The following is a 21,840-nucleotide window of genomic DNA, read 5'->3' as shown; positions in this document are numbered from 1 at the left end:
ACCTGTAGTATTTTTACCCATTTTTCAAGTTCCATCTCAAATCTTTCCTGCATGAAAAAGTCCCGTTCTTCCCTCAGGCAGAGGTGATCTTTCTAAGTTCTCCCCTAGGACATTGATTCTGTTCCTCTGTTACATTTCTGTATTCTCATTACATAAGTGTATACTATCTTTCCTACCTAAAAGGAACTTGTTTGTGGGCAAGCATAATTTTGTTTATCTTCCAAAGCATTTACTAATTCAAAGTATTTGATAGTTTGTTCATTAAATTATTTTGAATTAAAAGAGATAATGAAACTCATCAATTTAGGGTTATAAAATTAGGCCTTAAATTTTATAAGTAAGAAGATAGAAATTCACAAATTGAATAAGGCATGCAGATTATGGATTTAACGTATCCATTTGCTTTCTTTTCTGTGCCTTAAATTGGTGGTTATAATCTAAGCTGATCAACATGAGAACTTCTGGCTCTGCCTTTCTCTTCCAGCATTTGTATAACTCTTGGGCACTGTTGGGATTTGTTGATACTTGTTTTTTTGCACCCTAATAATGTTGTGAGAACTTTAACAGCAGGAGAAATGTTTTTCAAAGAAACTCATTGCCTTGGAGGGAAAGTGAATGGGTGTGGTAACTGGCAAGAAGGCTCCAACATGGAAGATGCATATTTTTAACAGAGTTCCCTGGTCATCTCATTGATATTTTTCTCTTATAGGGTGAGGTGTGCAGTATGATCAGCAAGAAGTACAGTGAATTCCTGCCTAGCATGCAAAGTGCACAGGACCTGGTTGCCCAAGTGGATAAGCTATCTGATGATATTGATCTGCTGAAATCTAGGATAGAAAGTGAGGTAAGAATAGTTTGTTATATTGCTCAGGTTTGTAGTGAGGTAGTTCAACTTCCTGATTCCTAAGACAATTCATTTCTGTACAACTTTTCAAGGCCTCACTTTTTTCTTCTTTTTAATTGGTAAATGGAAGCTGAAGTAGATGATTTTAGGGTGACTGTCAACTTTAAAACAGGAATCTTTTCCAAAAATCTAATTTAAAAAATTTCTTTTTATGGCAGCGTTTCTTTTCTAGCTGTAATAATGTCTGGCATTTGACTAGGACTTCCTAAATTAAAAAAATAATCTCACAGTTGTATTGTCTTCCTAGTAAAATAAAAACAGATGAAGCTTAGAACTGGATCATTTGGCTTCTTGTCTTGTCACCTCTTAGTTTAAAATATTTGAATCTCTTGATGGCCAGCATTCTGTTATATCTGCAGCTGGCCTTAACACATTCATGCTTCAGCACAGTCTTTGTCTTTCGGCTTTATTCTGGAAAATTGGCTTGGTTCGCCAATCACAGACACTCTTCTTCCTGTATAAAGCCACTTACCCTGGACGCACAGATTGCCCTTGCCCAACTTGTACTGTGTCACTTTGGGACTAGTGCTTGCTAAAGTTCTTTCTAAAGTCTGGCAGGTTTTAAGAATGTTTACTATGTTTGCTGGGGTTCTGTCATCACAATAAGAAATAAACCAGTCTGGAAACAAATATCTGCTTTATAATTTTAAAAGCATTTTTCACCAAGATTTTACCCTTGCAGTTTCCTTTTAAGAAAAACAGGCAGTTGAAAGAAATCAAGCCAATACTAGAGGTTTAAACACAGTCTAATCTTAGGTATCTTCTACATCTATTTCTAAATTATCACTCAGGGCTCATTAACCTCCAAAATCAGGATGTTGAGGTAATCTAAAGGTCCTTAAGAAAAGCCATCAACTCTCTTCTCTTTTTGGTAGTCATTAAAGAAGGAAAGTGAACAGGTGTGTTTTCAAAAGTTCTCTAGAAAACTTGAATCACGAGTGGGGAAAAATGTATTTAATAGCCAGTTTACCACTCATTCTGATGAGATGTTTTAATAAAAATAAATCTGTTACTCTACAACTTTGGCACAGTTCAAGTAATATTTTCAGTGTGTGTGTGTGTTTGATCAATGAGTCAGTAGTGCAGTCTTAGACTATACTTTTAGAAATGAAGTGTGTGCAACAAGAGGTTAATGGGCTCTGTACCCTTTGCTGGCCAGATGACGGCTGATGATTTATTCAGTTCTGGTTGTTGTATTTTGAAAGACAGCTGGTCTGGATGAGAAGATCCAGGCCTGAACACCATACCGTCTGAAGGACAGTGAAAGAAGCTGTGTTTAGCCTTAGTAAGAAACACTTTCAAGATTTGAAGCTCTGTTGCATGGGAGATTCAGATTTATGGGTGGAGAGCAAGAAGTAGGTAGATGTTATAAAGGGGTTTATTCAGTCATTTGTTATGTTTATTGAACATCTACAAGATGCCAAATTCTGTGTAGTTGCAGAACTAGACAGTTTTTTATTTTAAAATGTGAATTTTATACCTGCTATAGATGAGTAAAATAGTATAATACATACTAAACAGGAATAATCCAGTTAGAGGAGATGTAGCAAGGATGGCTTTCTCTAGGAAACAGTGTCCGAACCAAAACCTAAAGTGATACATAATTAGGCAAAAGAGGCAGGAAGAGTGTTTTTAGTTAGGCGGAGGGGACATTCTTGCAGAGGCATAATATAATGGAGAGCTGCCACTTTTGGAGAGCTGCAGGTATTCCATATGACTGTTTAGAGTGTATGGTGGGAAGAAACATGAAATGAGATTAGAAAGATAAGCAAGGACCTTGTGTATCAATTTAAGTAGTGTGGATGTTGTCCTGTTGGAACTGTGGGAGCAATGGAGGATCTTAAGCAAGAAGTGACATCAGGTTTGAATTTTAGAAATCCCATTTTGCTTGCAGTTTGAAGAAAGGACAGGAGCGAAATGAAAGTGGGAAATGAGAAGGCAGTTAAAGCATTAGGATGCAGTTAAAGTAATCAGGCAAGACCAGATGGTGACCTGCTCTAAAGTCGGTGGCAGTGGGGATGGAGAAAAGCAGATGAATCCTAGTGACATTAAAGAGGTAGGATCTTTGGGACTTGTTAATATGGGGAGTGAAAGATAGAGGAATCATGGATAACTGGGGAACTTGGTCACTGATGTGCCATTCATTGAAATAGAGAATCTAGAGAAGGGGTAGGTTTGTGTAGGGGAAATGAGTTTAAATATGGGTTCCTAAAGGGTATGCAAATAAAGCTGCACAGTTGGATTGTATTAATATGACATGTAGACTGTTGTAAGGGGGGGGGGGAGAGTGGGAGTAAACAACTTGAAATGCGATGGCTCAAACAAGATAGCATTTTTTTAAAGGGCTATTTTTAGAGAGAGGGGAAGGGAGGGAGAAAGAGAGGGAAACATTGATCTCTCTCACACCCGCAATGGGGGACCTGGCCTGCAACCCAGGCATGTGCCCTGACTGGGAATCAAACCGGTGACCTCTTGGTTCACAGGACAGCACTCAACCCACTGAGCCACACTAATCAAGGCAGATACACTTTAAGAACTGTGAAAGGGATCTGAGGTTTTAACCTATTTGCAAGTGAGCAAGTTAGCCTGCCACTGTTTCATGGATACTGTTAGAAGCCATGAGACTCCTTGGGTGTGAGATGAAGGACAGTTTATTATCCACAGCAGTAGCCAGACTCGGAGCATTTTTGCAGTGTCCTGAGCCCCAGTTCCTAAAGGGCAGTGTGCAGTGGGTTACATTATAGGAGGGAACTGGGTTTAGGGAACTTGAATCTCTTATAATAGGTAGTAAGCATGCCTGCTTTTTGCTTTGGAGGGCAATATCATCTCTATTTTCTAAGTTGTTTACTACACAAACATCCTTGGAAAGATAGTCTAGAACTAAAGACAGTTATTGCTTCACTTGCAAATCTAGAAATCTCAGAGACTCCTAAAGAATTGTCTTCCAACAGTGTAGAGCAGCAGAATTGGCAGCTTATGTTGGCTTATTGGAAACGGAGGTCTCAGGCCCATCCCAGACTTCTTGAGTTAGAATTTGCACTTGAATATGATTTACCAAGTGTTATGTATATATTTATAGTTTGAGAAGCACTACTCTAGGATTTTGTCATCGTTTGCATGGTTGAAGTTGGTCTTTTCCCTATGTGTAGATTATAGTGAGAGGTTAAGGGTAAAGACAACGCACAGAGGAGGCACACCTATTATTTTAAGATCCAGACTTGGAAATGGTGCACATCATTTCTGCTTATATTTCACTGGTAAGCTCTTAGACACATGGTCACAGCCAATTGTGAAGGATGCTAGAACATTTATTCTAGTTGGGTAGCCATGTGTTGTAACTGTGGAAGAGTGGGAGAATGGATTTTAGTAAACAACTGCACATCACACCATCCATATATATATTTGGAAGTTAGGAAAATGATGTGGACTTGAGATAGCCTGCCACTGTTTCATGGATGCTGTTGGATGCCACAAGGGTCCTTGGGAGCGAGATGAAGGACAGTTTTCTATTCACAGCAGTAGCCGTGAATAGAAATTGAAGCAATGGGAATGGATGAAGTTTCCCAGAGAGGGTGTATGGAGCAGTATTTCTCAACCTAGGCACTGTTGATATTTGGGGCTGGATAATTCTTTGTTGTGGGACCTGTCCTGTACATTGTAGGATGTTTAGCAGTATCCCTGACTGCTCACTAGGTGCCAGAAATCCTTCAGTTTTGACAAGCCAAAATGTCTCCAGACATTGCCAAATGTACTTGAATGGAGCTAGGGCAAAAAATATTTCTTTTTCGAGAACCACTGGTTCAGAGTAAGAAGATCAGGGAGAAAGGAATATCAGTGTATATGAAGTGTCCAGAGGGGAAATTAAGCTTCCAAAAGAAAGTGAGAAGGAGTGGCTAAAGGAAAGTGGGAAAATCAGTAGGGAATGATGTCATAGAACCAAGGGAAGGAAAGTAACAATGTACTGATAAATAGTTGAAACTGATGATACATGCTTTGGATTTAATAACAAAGAGTTGATTGGCACCAACTGTTTTGGAATAGTTTTGGTGTAATGATTGGGGTAGAAACCATATCACTGAGAGTTATGGAGTGAATGAGAGGTGAGAAAGTTAAGACAGTGAGTATGGATCATCCTTGAAGTAAACTTGTGACAGGAAGGAAAGAAACAAGGTAGCTATTAAGCAATATGGTGGTTGCTGAGGTGGAGGAAATTTTTTCTTAAAGATGGGGGAAATTTTAACATACTTATATCTGATGGGAGGAGCCATGCTTTAGTAGGTATTTAATCAATATATATATTTCATGAACAAAGGATGAAATAGGGAGAGGTAAAGATAAAGAGTAAAGGAAATAATCAATATTACAAAGTCCCTGAAAAGGTGTGACAGAATGGAAGGTGAATTCTGACTCATCATAAGAAAATCTTCCTAATAGGGCTGTCCTGCTGTAGAATGAGTTGGCACTGGGGATGCCCTTCTAGTGATCTAGGTGGGTGAGCTCTCTAATGATAGATGGTGGCTTAAACTAAGGATAGGTGGTGACACAAGGATGTTATGCTGATGGAGATGGGCATTCCTGCAGGGGATAAGGGTTTGGACTAAGCGGACCGTTTAAGGTCTACCTCTCAATCTTAACTAGCATTTAACTTTCAACATAAGTTATATTCATCTAATAAAGCTTATTGGTTAGCGATGAATGTTTTATTTCTTAGATATAGTATTGCTTAAAAGAATACTTGTCTTTGATGTGTGGATTAGGTCCGCCGGGATCTTCACGTATCAACTGCTGAATTTACAGACTTGAAGCAACAGTTGGAAAGAGACTCAGCCGTCCTCAGTTTGCTTAAACAGCTACAAGAGGTTAGTAACTTCTAATCAAACTTGAGTGTTTTGGTGGTGAGAAAGGTTTTTTTTTTGTTCCCATTGGTCTCATTATTAAATGTGTATCCCCTGACTACATGGTATTTTTCATAATTTAAAAACAAGCAGACAGACTTGAAATAATTGGATGTATAAAATAAAATACCTAATAACTGTACTTATCATTTCAGTTTTCTACAGCTATTGAAGACTATAATTGTGCATTAGCAGAGAGGAAGTATGTCGCTGCTGCTCAGCATCTAGAAGAGGTATTAACTGCTTTCTCCAAAGCATGAACAATTAGTACTATTCTGGTTTTTATTAAATTTTGTGTTTCATATATTATCATTATAGAAATATATTCTAATTGCCTTGAGTCCAGATGGAATGTTTAACAATGATTCCCTTTCACTACCAGGCACAGAAATGCTTGAAGTTACTAAAATCCAGAAAATGCTTTGATTTAAAAATCTTGAAATCTCTCAGCATGGAGCTCACGATACAGAAACAGAACATACTTTATCACCTTGGCGAAGAGTGGCAAAAGCTGATTGTATGGAAATTCCCACCATCAAAAGGTGCTGCTGATCTCAGGTGGACTGCTTTGCTTAATCTGCCTGAACCAGTTTGGCCTCTGAATATGTTCTAAATATTTTGTATTGGTAGATGAGAAGATTTCATTTATTAATCTTGCAAATCTATGTTGAATTCTCATGTTAGGCAAAATGCTTGTTAGGACCAAGCTCATCTGGGCCCCGAAAGTGTCCTCACTTTACTTATCTTATATCCCTCTTTCTGTTCCTCTCAGTAGGAGGGAGCAGAGAAGAGGGAAGATTACTGAGTGGGTGGGGTCCATGTGGTGAAGAGTATGCTAGAGAAGGTGGTAGCAATTTAAGTCCACACAGAGTTTCCACTGCATAATAGGATGATCCCATTCTCAACAGCCCTGATCCCAACATTTTATCTTGGCTAGAAAGCTTAAAGAATCTGTTCAACAATTTTGTCTCTTGCTGAGGACAGAAGACAGGTGATCAGTGAGACAGTCTTTGGTGTAAAAAGGTGACAAAATCATGAGATGGGGGTGCTTTGCAAGAGGAAGAAGTATGATAACTCTGGCCTTGGCCTTTATACTTTTTGGCTCTCAGTCTCTCTGTCACCTGTGGGTGTGAGCCCTTTGTGATGTCTTGCACAAAGTGAGACCTCTGAGAATATATGTAAAGACATGCCATTGAACCTGTTATATATATTTTCCAACACTGAATCTTGAAACTTAGTCTTTTTCAGGGGAAACCTCACAGTTTCTCCTTGTTCCCTTTTCAATATCCACTTTGACCTCCAAATACATTATATATGTATGTATGTATGTATGTATGTACACACAAACACATATGTATTTTAGATATTTTAAAGGAAATAATCTGGAAAATTTTAGATTCTCCTTCCAAGCAGACTGTAAAATTACGAGAAGATGGCATATGTATTCTTTTTTTATAACACACCCTTGTTTGGCAGGTTATTCTCTGTATTTGGTAAGGAAGAACAAAGAAGAGGAGGTCTTAAGTGAAACTAGGGTCTTACTTTAATTTCTTGCCTTCATTCAGTGTTTCAATACATACTTAATAAGCATTTATTGTAGGCACATCATCTCTTACACTTAGTTTGATTATTTGAACATGCTAAAAAAAGTAATTTCTTGTTTTAAAGTGGTGGCGAGGACATGTTGTCATAATTAATATTTGATTGCATTGGAAGTGTATTGTGATAAAATACATTTAGGAATCTCAGTAGAAAATGGGCTCTGAGCAATAGAAGTGGAAACATCTTATTTTGCTGAGACAGCTGGTATTTTTTTCTCTTTTTATTAGATACAAGCAACTTGGACTCTTGCCTACAAACAGAACTTCATTTATGCACTGGACAACCTCAAAATGAAGAGAAGACCCCTGTGCCACCAGCCAGTTTTGTCCTCTTGGCATTTTCTATTCTTGGAGAGCTACATACCAAGCTTAAGTTATTTAGTAAGGCACACTACTTTGTTTTGTTTACATGAAATCTCAGAAAGTCCAGTGTTAAAGGAATGACAGAAAAAAAATTATAAAATATTCTCTGGATAACATCGATGGTGGATCATAGGGTTTGGCCTCATGATTCATCAAATGTAATTTTCATTAATATTAATCTTTTTACTAAGGGCTTAGATCTTTTTCTTTTTTAAACTAGCTGCTGCTGTTTTTCTGTCTTTTTGAATAATTTAAATAAAAATTTGTAGATAATCTGGGAAACACCAGTGAGAAAACCTATAGTGCATAGTATGTAGTATACAATGTCATGATAATATGTATTTTTAAAATTGGTTTTAGAGAGAGGAAGGAAGAGAGAGAGAGAGTAACATCGATTTTTTTGTTCCACTTATGCATTCATTGGTTGATTCTTGTGTGTGCCCTGACCAGGGATCAAACCCACAAACCTTGTTATATTGGGATGACTCTCCAACCAACTTAGCTACCTGGTCATGGCATGACATATATTATTTTTTGTTGTTAGATTCAAAGAACTTTTTTTTTTTTTTATACCTGCTTTTATATAAAAGTTTCTTCTAGTGGTTTTTGATGAGTGTTCATGAATTTTTCAGGTCAGATGCTGCTGAAGTATATCCTTAGGCCTCTGGCATCTTGCCCCTCCCTTTTTGCTGTGGTAGAAAGCCAGCCTAATATAATTATCATTCGTTTTGAATCTGCGATGACTGACTTAGAACATCCATCACCATCTGAAGTTTTTGCAAAGGTCAGGCTGGTACTGGAAGTGCTCCAGAAACATCTTCTAGGTATGTATCTCCAAGGCAATGCTTTTATGTTTTGGAAAAGTCATTATGGTTTTTGAAGGTAAATATTATTTCAAAGTAGTTAAAATGCCCACAATCTGAATGTATAGAGGAACAGAGGTGAGTAGATTATATCATGGGAACAGAGTTGTTACCTTCGTATTTCTTACTCTGATTTGTATTTCTTCTCTGCTTTATATTGACAAGTAGGGTTATCAGTGGTACTCTATATTTGTAATGTTCAGTTGAATTCTAGGATGCTCTTGTCTCACTTGATTTTTGGTAAACATCACATTTTGGGACTCTTGCTTTTATTATAGGATAAACAGAAATGAACTAAGTGCTATTTTACATATTTCAGTGGGAAAATCCCTTAATCTGACATAAACTAGGTTTAACATAGGAAATTAATTACATCCAACTCAAACTATTGTTTAGATATTCACACTTGAAATAGCCAGTTTCTGTGTTGCTTAAGTCATTTTTTAGTTTGTCATATTATTAAAAGTAAAGTTTCTTCTGGTGTTTTATTTCAGTACTGTTTTTTTTTTGTTTGTTTTTAGTTTGTTTGATTTACCTTCTTTTTGTTTTTCTCAATAGTATATTTAATAGTCAAATCAAGCATTCTTGCTGTGGAGAAAAAAAAAAAATGCTATTGTTTATGTTTTCCTGGCAGTCATGTAGTTTATTTAGGGAATAACTATGCAAGGAATGCTTTCTTATTTTGATAGTAACAGAGAAGAAAAAAAACTCAAGGCTTGTATAAATTATCAAAATCTGAGGGTTTTTTTTTTGTTGTTGCTTCACTTAGGGGGATAATACACTTTTATTTTTATTAGATACAAGCAAAGTTCTAAACAAAATAAGTAAGGACTGGAAGGAACCAGAGGAGTAATTTAATCCAAATATCTCTGTGCTTGACTCTCCTCTGTAACAGTCCCATCATTTGGGCATGTAACCAAGCTGAGCAGCTCTAGTGAGAGGGTCACTTCCTAAGCCATTTTATCCTACCTCTGGGTAGCTCTGAGTACCAAGAAGTTTGTTTGTTTTTTAATCGTATCTTCTGTGTATATTAAATACTATTACCAAAATCCCCATTTTGCAAATAAATCTTAAGGGTAGTTGTTTAAAAAATTTATTGAAATATATTGTCGTGTCATGTCTGGTTTATTGATGCTATTTCTACTGTATGGAGCTATATAGAACCAGTCTGATTCCTCTTACACATGATAGACTTTAAAATTCTTTACAGTAGCTATTATTTCTGCTATATCTTATCACCAATATAAATACCCTTAGGTTTATTTATTTATTTATTTATTTATTTGAATGATACAGTTTTAAGTTCTCCTTATCTTCATTGATGTTCTGTGAATATATTCCATTTTTTTCTGTAGGCCTCTTATTAAAGTACAGCGTTCAAAACAGAACAAGTATTCTAGGTGTAGTCTGAGCTAAGTCATAATGCTGTGGGAGCATTTATGCTCTCATTCTCAGTTCCATGGTTCTTATAGCATAGCCAAAGGCTATTATTACCCAGTTAACTCAGTGAACTTAATGTAAATGTAAATCCTATATCATTCATAGTGCAAACTGCTGCTTTTTCATCTAACACTTGTACTTGATGTTTTGGAATTAACATTAATCTTTATTATATTTTACTTGATACAGTTTTGCAGTGTGTTTACTGTTCTTTTTCCTTTGAATACATAATTGATAACCACGTTTTCTTATACGTCATTCTAAGTCAGTGATAATACTGTTGCCTAGAATAGGGCCAGAGTGGGTGGCTCTTTGGGGAATTCCAGTAGAAACCACTTTACAGTTTGACACTGGTTCATTAAATTAATTAGTACTCAAAGTTTTCTTAGTATCTAGGATATTCAGAGCAGAAGACAACTCAGTGTTGCTAGGTGCTCTTCTAATATATCTTTGTGCATTTTAGGCTTTAGTTTCCCCTTCTGGCTGAGAGAGCATTCATTGTCTTTGGCAAAGCAGGAGCTTAGGAATTCTGTGTTCTCTTTGATATCTCTCAAGCATCATTCCCTTCCTTCATCTTCTTGCTCTAAATGTAACCTGAAATCATATTTAGACTCCTTAGTTCTTTTTGGAATACTCTTATTTTTTTTGGATTTTTTAGTTATTCTGAAACTTCATAAAGGCTTTTTTGCCCATCCTTTTACATTTGAATGTGTACTTTAATTCTTTCAAATTTTCTTTATTACGAAGCATCATTATACCAGCAACAAAGGAGCTTTTAAGAAAGGCGAATGAAAAATCATTTGAAAAGAATTTGGCAAATGTATAAAAAGCCTTTAAAATGTTTTATCTTTTAAACCAGAATTTCAGCTTCTAGGATTTGGCCCTAAAGAAATAATCTGAAATACATGAAACCATTTATGTATGAGGATGTACATCACAGTGTTACTTATAATACTGAAATGCTGGAAAGTAATGAAATCTTGAATAATAGGGAAAATATTAAGTAAATTGTTTAGTTATATAATAGGCCACTTTGCATAGTTATGTTATACTTTATTGATTTTTTTAAAGGTAAAGATGAGCTTTAAAATTAATTGCTTTTAAAAAGCCAACAACAAGCATTGTATAAAAGGATTAAAAACTATTTCTATTAAAATCAGTTATGTTAGGAATGTACAGTATCATAAATATGCTTTGACATTGTTTTAGGTTTTATGGCTGATGTAAAGGAGAGAAAGTAAAATGAGTATGAATATTAAAATGAAGGAATTATCTTGTAAATGATATATAACTAGAAAACCAAAAGACTACTAAAACTTTTATAATTAAGAAATTTACTAAGTTGTCTAGATACAATATAAACATATAAAAATTGATAACTTTTCTCTAAATTAGTAATAATCAAGTATAAAGTATAAAGATATTTATAATGGCAACAATATCTATAAAATTCTTAAAGCGTAGTAAGAAAGGAGAGTATATATGAAAAGAAAACCATAAAATGTACTTGGGGTCATAAAGTAAGACCTGAATGAAAGGGAGGCTGTCTTGGAGTAGAAAACAGTTTCATAAAATTGTTAATTCATTTGAAAGTAACATAAATTTAATACATTTTCAGTCAGATTCTGTTATACATTTTTCAAACTGGAAAAATTACTCAATACTTACATCAAAAATATATTTGTGAGTATTGCTAATAAAGTTTTGAAAAACATTAGTGGGTGAATTTTATAATTAAAACTGTTTTTGGCACAAGAAGAGCAGTGGAATGAAAGAGTCCAAAGTAGAGCCAAGAATAAATGAGAATTTAACATTTAGTTAAAGTCACATGTCAGTGTAGGAGACAGATATTTTCTTTAATAATGGTACTAGCAAAATTGGCTTATCTGTATGAAATAAAGTTAGATCCCTGCTTCATACTTCATACAGAAATAAATTCCAGATGAATTAAAGCCCTGTATGCAAAAAATAAAACAATAGAAGTCTTGAATAGTCTTATTAGGAAGCTCAAAATGCATAAAGGAAAGAATTGACAAATTTGCCTACATATAAATGTTAAATTCTGTATGGCAAAGAGTACTATAAACAGAATTAGATGACAGTAGTGTACTGGGAGAAAATATCTGCAGTAATTGGATGGACAAGGAGTTAATATATGGAGTTTTAAAAATAAAAAAACATAATAGAAAAATGGCCAAAAAATATAAATAGGCAATTCATGGAAGAAAAGGGGCAGTTTGTTAATAAAAACGTATTGCCTGGCCTTGTTAGTAGGGCAGTGGAAATCACACTAAAGTAGAATCCTTAGAGTTGATAGAATTAAAAGATCTACCTACATAAGACATTTTTAGAAAGGTAGTCTACTTTGCTTTTTGTGAGTTTTTTAGAAAGCAATCTGAAGCTATATAATAAAACATAAAATATACATTCCTTTGACCCAGGTATGACACTTTCATTCCGTATAGAAGTAATAGCAATATTATATGTGTGAGTAGTGTATACACTTGCACACTGGAATGTGCATTGTTTGAGGAATGGTTGAGCCATACTGTGGGATATTATGCAACTATTAAAAAGAAATGAACTAGAGGTAGATATATTAACCTAACAGAGGTCCATGATCTGTTTTTAAGTGATAAATGTTTAGTGTAAAATCTGTGACATGAGGCATTTTTATTAAAAACAGCCCATTTTATGAGTATTGTTATTAGTTTGCTAGAGCTGCCATTAACAAAAGACCACAGGCTGGGTGGGTTAAACAGCAGAACTTTATTTTCTCACAGTTCTGGGCTGAAAGTTCAAAATTAAGATGTTGGCCAATTTGGTTTCTCCTGAGCCCTCTCCCCTTGCCTTGCAGAACGTCTTCTTGCTATATCAATACATGGCCTTTCCTCTGCGCTGCATATTGCTGGTGTCTTTTTCCTTTTCCTATAAGGACACTAGTCATACTGGTTTGGGCCCCACCCTTATGATCTTATTTAACCTTAATTACTTCTTTAAAGGCTAGGTCCTATCTCCAAGTGCAGTCATATTGGGGGTTAGGGCTTCAATTTTTATGAATCGGGGGTGAGACCCAATTCCATCCATGTCAAATGTGTGTGTGTGCATATGTGTGTGTATGCATTGTTGCCAAGTTTGTTTGTTTGTTTTTGGTATGAATCTGAGAGAGGAAAACTAGAACCGAAACTTAAAATTAGTCACTTGGGCAAGGAAAGGAGAGGGTAAATTTGGGTTTTTTCTTTATAAACCCTAGTAGTGTTCGTTGGTCTTGTCACAGCAAGCATGTTTTACTTTTGCCATGATTTTCTAGAAAGTATAAATTACTAGAATGTACCAAGAAGCAGAAACTCTGAACATGCAAATAATGGTAGAAGAAATTTGAAGGATTGTTAAAGACTTGGCACAAAAGTGAGTACCATCAGGCACCAAAGATTTATCCCTTTTTTAAGATAAGTGCCCTAATGAAATTTTTAAAAACCAGCATAAACTTAATATAAAATATAATAATATAATAAAACACTATAGAATGATTTTACCCGTAACTTATAAATGCAAACATAAAAAACAGTAAATTAAATCCAACAGTACCTTTGAAAAGGACACATTGTGGCCAAGGGTTTATTTTAGGAGTGCAAAGATGGTTCAGCATAAGAAAGTTGTCAATCAATTCATTATGCCAGCATGCCATTACATCATTAGCTATGGGAAATAGTTTGGTGAAATATTTATGATACATTCTTAAGGAGGGGGAAGGTACAAAATGGTTTATATAGTATGATCACACTTATGTGTTACACAAACTATTTCTTCTTTGATATGTATGCATATATTCATTCAAATCTTTATAGATCAGCTGCTTATACCACTTGACTAATGTGGTAGCTGCATTTAGGGTCTGTGGTCTAGATCAGTGTTGTCTAATACAAATAAAATGCAAGGTACGTAATGTAATTAAAAATTTCTAGTGAGTACATTAAATGTTAAATGAAACAGGAACACATAATTTAATAATATATTTTATGTAGCCCAAAATATCATTTCAATGTATAATCAACATAAGAATTATTAATGACCTATTTTACATTTTTTATATGAACTTTTCCAAATTTGATATTTTATACTTATAATACATCTCAATTCAGATGCAAATTTTCTCTATAAATACTTGATCTGTATTTAGATGTTATAAAATTTACAGTTGGAAAAGTAGGTTCTATATCCAAGTTGTTCCAAACATACTGAAAAATTTCCAGTAGCTATACCGAGTACCAAAAAAATTATTTTCTTTTAATAGTCTCACTTACATCAATAAATTTAGCTCTTCCCTTTCAAATAAATTAATTTGACATTGAAGCAAAAGCATATCATTTTCAAAACTATGACTGAATTAAGCAAATTAACTAACCCATGTATCAAATTACTATTATTAATATGGAATTCAAAATGGTTTTGCATAAATTTTTAAAAACCTCTAAATGTATCAGTATCAGCCAGACATAATTTTAATTCTTTTTTTTTATCAAGTAAAACATTTCTTTATTATTTTTTAAGTATATTTTATTGATTATGCTGTTACAGTTGTCTCAATTTCTTTTCCCTTTGCTCCCCTCTGCCCAGTACCCCGTTCCCTTCAGCAGTCCCACCCCCTGCCCCCTTAGTTCATGTCTTTGGGTCATGCATATAAGTTCTTTGGTTTTGCCCCTTCCTGTACTATTCTTAACGTCGCTGTCTATTTTGTATAAACCAACTATGCTTCTTAGTCCCTGAACTATTTCCCCATTTCTCCCCCTTTCACCTCCCAGCTGAGAACCCTCCAAATGATCCCCACACCTATGATTCTGTTTCTATTCTGGTTCTTTGCTTAGCTTGCTTTTGTTTTTATTTTTTAGATTCAGTTGCTGATAGTTATGAGTTGTCATTTTAAAATTCATAATTTTGATCTTTTTTTAAAATAAGTCCCTTTAACATTTTAAATAATGGCTTGATTAACTCGTTTAGCTTTACCTTGTCTGGGAAGCACTTTATCTGCCCTTTTATTCTAAATGATAGCTTTGCTGGATAGAGTAATCTTGGCTGTAGGTCTTTGCTTTTCATTACTTTGAATACTTCTTGCCAGTCCCTTCCTGCCTGCAAAGTTTCTTTTGAGAAATCAACTGGAAGTCTTATAGGCACCCCTTTGTAGGTAACTCTCTTTTCTCTTGCTGCTTTTAAGATTCTTTATCTTTAACCTTTAGCATTTTAATTATGTGTGTTAGTGTGGTCCTCCTTGGGCCTACCTGCCTTGTTTGGGACTCTCTGTGCTTCCTGGACTTATATGTCTATTTCCTTCACCAAATCTGGAAAGTTTTCCTTCATTATTTTTTCATGTAAGTTTTCAATTTCTTGCTTTTCCTTTTCTCCATCTGGCACCCTTATGATTCGGATATTGGCACATTTAAAGTCGTCACAGAGTAAGGGAAGGGTTTAGTCAAAAACATATATAAATGACTCATGGACATGGACAACAGGGAGGGATATGATTGCGGGAGAGGGGGTGGGTTGGGTGGGGGAGAGAAATGGGGAGAACAGGAGACAACTGTAATTGAAAAACCAAAAATAAAAACAAATAAATAAATAAATAAATAAAGTCGTCACAGAGAGGTTCCTAAGCCTCTCCTCATTTTTTCCAATTCTTGTTTCCTTCTGTACTGGTTGGCTGTTTATTTCTTCCTTATGTTCCACTTAATTGATTTGAACGCTGGTTTCCTTCCCTTCACCACTGGTTTAATGTGGATTTTCTTTCATTTCACTTAGCATAGCCTTCATTTCTTCCCTTACACATCTGTCGTACTTACTCTCGTCTGTCAAGTCTGTATCTTTATCACTAGTGTTTTGAACTCTGCATATGTTAGGTTGGCTATCTCCTGCTTGCTCAGTTCTCCTACTAGAACCTTGATCTGCTCCCTCTTTTGGGCCATACTTCTCTGTCTCCAACTTAACAGCTTTCTGTGTTTTCCGCTGTGTCTTAGGTAGAGCTGTCACATCTGTCTAGATGAGTAGTCCTTCTTTATTTCTTTGTTAGATTTCCTTTCAGTTTGATTTTTTCGTACTTTGTTTTTTCAGTTTTGAGGTAGTTGTATTTCTTCTTAGTTGTGGAAAGAGAGGCAGCATGTCTATCTATGCCTCCATCTTGGCTGGAACTCTAAAACATTTCTTTAAATTATTTTGGCATTTTGGGGAGCCAATTTGTAATTAAAATCTTATGCATTTTAGGTTTTGTTAGAAAAATGATGCTGTTATATTGATTTGTATTATGAAAAGGTTTGATTTCAACATCAATTCTCGTATCAGTGCAGCGAGGTTACAAATTAGCTTTTTCTTTCCATGGAACTTCACATTTAGCTTGTTCATATGCAAAGAGATCAGAAAACATTGTCATTTCCAATATATGATTATCGAATATTTGGTTAGCATTACTTTTGTTCCAAGAAGATCTTGAAGATAAGTGTTACATTTCTTTTTTTAAAAATTATCTTTCTCTTTTTAAAAAGATTTTATTATATATTTGTAGAGAGAGAGGAAAAGAGGAAGAAGGAGAGAGAGAGAAACATCAATGTGTGGTTTCCTTTTGTGCACCCCCAGCTGGGGACCTGGCCCACAACCCAGGCATGTGCCCTCACTGGGAATTGATCCAGCGACCCTTTGGTTCACAAGCCGGTGCTCAATGTACTGAGCCAAACCAGCCAGGGCTACGTTTCTTTTATAATAGAATATTCTAACTATAATTCCCTCAAAGTGTGTTGAATAAAACCACCATATAAAGTCTACTATAGAAGAGGTATTGAAGTATTCTGTTTGCTCAGCTAGATATGCTGTAATGTAAGAAGTTTATTATTTTTACATAGGATAAACACTCATTTCCTATACAGAGATGAAAAAAGTATGTTTATTATTAAAGAACTGGGATTTTATTCTAAACTAGTTCCAACTTCATATGCAGAACTTCTAAGTGCTTGTCATATAATCAGATCAGTAGATTAGCAGCAGATGATTATAATGTAGATGGTTTAATACCTTATTGTTATGGAGTACAGACAGTAATACAGTGCAGACGATTTATTTAAGCAGTGAAAATAATATCATAATTGTATGCCATGCTTTGTCCCCACACAGTCAGTTAAGATACCTGTAGAATTATCTGTGCTCTTTTCTTCCCCATCATCCTACAGTTAAAGAATTCTAGAAAACTAGCTAACTTAAGAATAATCCAGACTGTGAATGGTTTCTTGTTTAAACTTTTTCTTTTGAATTCAGATTTGCCTGTCAATACTGATGTAGAAAATGAAAAGACATCTAAGATCATATTGGCTGAGATGCTTGGTGACATGATCTGGGAGGACTTGTCTGAGTGCCTCATTAAAAACTGTTTGGTTTATTCTATCCCAACAAACAGCAGCAAGTTACAGCAATATGAGGAGGTAAGAGAAGAGATATCACAGAAGGTTTCAAGAGACTGTAGGTTCTTATTGTTGTCTTTTTTTTTTTTTTTGAGATCTTTTGTTCTTTAGTGACATTTTTAAGAAAATTATTAATAAGAAGTAGAAGCAAATTACCCATAACTTTTTTTCTTACCATCTGATTGAGAAGTATCTTACTTTTACTAAGTGTATCTTCCTTAGTTAGAGAGTTTTGAAAAACAGTTATTTTTTTATTTATACTTGTATCAGCTATAGTAGTTACTATGTGACACTTTACTTTTTTGTTTCTTTTTAGTGTTTCCTTGAACACTAACATAAGTATATTTATTTTTCAAGGTCTTCGTACCTTTACCAAGATACTCTCTGTAATGAATTTAAGGCAGGAAAAATTTATAATCATTTTATACCTGGTAATTGCTGGTTTGTCCTGAAACTTACATGACCAGCTAGTCCTTGTTCTTTTCTATACATTGGATTTGACATTTTAATATTAAAATGGATGATAAGCATATAATTTTTTTCCTTGTTTTTCTCAGATCATACAATCCACTGAAGAATTTGAAAATGCCTTAAAGGAGATGAAGTTTTTAAAAGGAGATACTACTGATTTGCTGAAATATGCTCGTAACATCAATTCTCATTTTGCCAACAAGAAGTGTCAGGATGTGATTGTGGAGGCTAGAAACCTAATGACCTCTGAAATTCACAACACTGTGAAGGTATTGGAGTTGTAGTATATTACATTACGTTCAGGAAGCAACTTATTTTTGAGGCGAGTATGGTAGACTGGAAGAGCATGACAATTGCTGAGTTCACTGAGGGAGTTATTAATCTTCTGAATATTAGTTTTCTCACCCTTAAAGTGGTCCTAATACTTACCTTTTTCATAGGGTATTATGAAGTCCAGATAATGCACATGAAAGCATTGTATAAATTGAAAAAGTCTACATAAATGTAAAGGATTACTTTTGTTGAAATTAGATATTATGTCAACCTATAGGTTTTTCTCAAATTTTTTACTGGAATTTTTAGTACACAGTTTTTTGACACGTATGATTAGGTTTTCTTTTTGTCCAGAGATTATATCCTATTGTGAAAATGTTGATTTCATCTTTTAAGTTAATAGAGGCACTAGTTGTGAAGTTAAAATAATAAAACAAAAAGATGTGATCTGTTTAGAGTGTAAACAAATTATCTGTGAAGTTTATGGGCTAATTAATTTTCATTGAGACAAATTTACTCCTTTGATCTTATAATTCTGTGTATTCTGTTCTTTTTTTCTTTTTGTATCTTACATATGTAAAATAATATTTGGTAAATGTAAGGTATTATGAGATTAAGGCAACACATAGACTAAGGTAATCTCTTACTAGAAAATTTCAGCCATTTTTCTTCTCTCTCTGCAGGTACTAGGCTCTTTGTCCCTCTATCCCTTCACTGCCTTCCTCCCATTTTTCTTGGGGTACCCTGGTACTGTGTCCACTTCAGCGCAATATTTAGCCATTTGAGGGCATAGATATTAACACATTTTGAAGTAATTTTGGATTGTTAAGAGAGTTGGGTTGAAATCTACTTATTACCAGGAATTGTGTTGTGGGTTTTTTTTTAACATAAGTATCACTTGATTATGTCGCTCTTCTGCATAAAATCCAGTGGCTTCCTGTCTTAGAGAAAGATCCAGTAGCCTTACAGTAGCCTATAAGGCCTTACAGGAGCTGTCCCCCCATTGCCTCTCTGACTCTGTGTCCTGTCATATTCTTCTTCTGTCATTGCTGTTCCCTGAATTTGCTGGGACCACTAGATTGCGAAACCTTTCAACTGCTTGTTCCCTCTGCTTGGAACATTTTTACCATAAGTCATACAACATTTGCTTCCTTTCCTGACCACTCTTAAAATTGTGACCTCTCCCTATTTCCTGTATTCTTTCCTTGCTTTATTTTTCTTCCTATCACTTATCAGTGAACATTCTCTATGAATTATTTATTGTTTCTCCCTCTTTAGAAAATAAGCTCCATAAGGGCAGGGTTTGGGTTTTTTCTTTACTGTGTATCTCCAGCACCAAGAAAATACCTGGTGCATACTACTATGTGCTTAGTGCTCAGTAAGTATTTGGTAAATTAATTAATATATATCCCACTTGCCTCTCTCATAACTCCTTGATGTAAATAGAATAGTTGCTGTATTGCTCTGTGACTCGGAGCTAAATATTTTAGCCTTGTTGGACCTCATTTTCTTCTTCAATAACATGACAGAATTGAACTAGATAATTTTTGAGCTCTGTATTTAACTAATTCTGACTTTCTGTAAAACTACATTTTTTTCCAAGTACCCAAAATCTAATAATTAGCTTCTTCTAGATCAGGGTTTCTCAACAGAGACACTATTGATATTTGGGACCAGATAATTCTTTGCTGTGGGGGGATGTTTAGTATTTAGTAGCATCCCTAACCTTCTCAAGGATGCCAGTAGCAACTCTCCCAGTTGTGATAACCTAAAATGTCTCCAGATATTGCCAAGTGTTTCCCAGAGGGCAAAAATTGTTCTGAGTAGAAAACCTTTCCTCGAGATTCTAACATGGTTCTTTTTCTTGGCATTTAGACCCTGGAATTAGATATTTTAACTGCAACCTTGAAAAGCTTGTCTTCCTTTTTTCGTAAATTATTTAAATTTCAATTGCCTGTCATAATCTTCATCTACATTGTCTCTAAAACAGTTCCCTATATGTACCCACTATTTTTGCAAAAGATCTAGTTGTGTTTTGTTATTGTTTGTTTTGTTTTTACATTTTAGCCTGACAGGTATATTAGATCTTACATTCCTCCATCTAGAGCTTCTCTCACCCTCCTTGTGAAGTCATTATTTTGAGTCGTGTATTCTGGGTTCACTAGTTTTCAGACAAACATTAGCATTTTTTTAATCATCTCTAAAATTATATTTTTTCTTCTGCATTCTAATCTTAGCCATAATTTTGACTGCCAGGTCCCTGACATTTATATTCTTATTTAAACCTGATAACATTTCTATGAAGTAGATATTATGCCATTTTACAGATTAGGAAGGCAAGTCTAATGACTTAAACATTTTTATTAAATTGAACTTTTTCTATCATAAATTTTCTTTAGAGGTCCAGTATGTGCAGAGCAGAGCCGCACTTCTTGCATTGGGGTTAGGGAACCTGCTGCTTCTACCTGCTTGATCTCTTTTTTTTTTTGGCCCATGAGACATCTTTAAGGAGCAAGGTTTGAAACCGTTATTGCAGTACAATTTCTCTTCCTTGTACAATGAAAAAATTGATGTCCAGAGAGTTTAAATGATTTTGTCAAAAGTTAGAGTAAAAAAATATCACTGATGTGTCCAGACTGGCAGCCAAATGTTATTTCCTTTAGTCTTGTCTAAGTCTGGGAATTTTCATTCTGTATAAATATTAGGGAGGCTGTTTTTGTTTTGATTTGGAATTTTAAAGGGGAAGATATGCTGAAGGATAGCCTTAATGAGTTATTTCTTTGACTAAACCAACTCATTCCTGGTGAGAAATGATTTGTTTAATTTCAAGAATGCAAAATCGTACTGGTTTGCAGTAATCTAATAGTTTAGTCTGAGAAAGGTGATTTTGAAGGCTCTTTCATTTACCTGAAACTTTGGTCCCGTTTCACAGCTTTGCTATTTTCACCTAGATTAGGAGTGCACTGAAGAATTGAAAGAATTGTAGTAAATAGTAGATTGCTTATTTCTTGTGGCATGCTCTCAACCCAAGACTGAGCAATCATGGAAATACTACCATATACATTCACATCTTCTAAATACCCTGTAGAGCCACAGCTTTGTCATCGTGAAAGCAACCAGTATCCTATTCCTCACTGTATGCTTACATTTGAATTATTCTGGGGATAGTGTGTTTTCTACATTTCTGTGTTTGAATCTTAGATTACTCCTGATTCTAAGATTAGTGTGCCTGACTTACCCACCCCTGATGAGGATGACAAGCTACAAGTACAGAAAGTGTCCACAACTCAGTACAATGAAGTGGTGAATTTACAGCCTGAAAATACATTGGACCAACATTCCTTTTCTTTGCCCACATGCCGTATCAGTGAATCTGTGAAGAAATTAATGGAACTTGCCTATCAGACTTTACTAGAGGCAACAACCAGCAGTGATCAATGGTAAGAGTTCTGAGTTGTGTGAAAATGGCAACACCTTGGTTAAATGGATATCTAAACTGACATTTATTTAGAAAACTAGCTAGAATCATTTGGGTTTTCTTATCCCATTAGTTAGTATTTTTTTCCTAAAAAAACAGCACAGCACACAGATATT

General features: G+C 35.0%; 1 protein-coding gene across 1 annotated transcript in view; it reads left to right on the top strand.

Moving 5' to 3' along the window:
- The window catches only part of ZW10 (zw10 kinetochore protein), a 35,138-nt gene that overhangs the window by 1,216 nt on the left and 12,082 nt on the right, over window positions 1–21,840 (top strand). The window contains exons 2-10 of the mRNA XM_090265956.1: window positions 710–844; window positions 5,662–5,763; window positions 5,955–6,032; window positions 6,182–6,341; window positions 7,629–7,781; window positions 8,396–8,587; window positions 17,360–17,523; window positions 18,060–18,242; window positions 21,448–21,686. Of these exons, the coding sequence (XP_090122082.1) occupies window positions 710–844; window positions 5,662–5,763; window positions 5,955–6,032; window positions 6,182–6,341; window positions 7,629–7,781; window positions 8,396–8,587; window positions 17,360–17,523; window positions 18,060–18,242; window positions 21,448–21,686 (1,406 nt within the window). The remainder of the gene's footprint in view (window positions 1–709; window positions 845–5,661; window positions 5,764–5,954; window positions 6,033–6,181; window positions 6,342–7,628; window positions 7,782–8,395; window positions 8,588–17,359; window positions 17,524–18,059; window positions 18,243–21,447; window positions 21,687–21,840) is intronic.

The sequence above is a fragment of the Furipterus horrens genome, unplaced genomic scaffold (genome assembly GCF_987537825.1).
Source record: "Furipterus horrens unplaced genomic scaffold, mFurHor1.1.pri manual_scaffold_2, whole genome shotgun sequence".
NCBI lineage: Eukaryota > Metazoa > Chordata > Mammalia > Chiroptera > Furipteridae > Furipterus > Furipterus horrens.
Note: the sequence above shows the minus strand (reverse complement) of the source record. Positions and strands in the feature narration are given on the sequence as shown.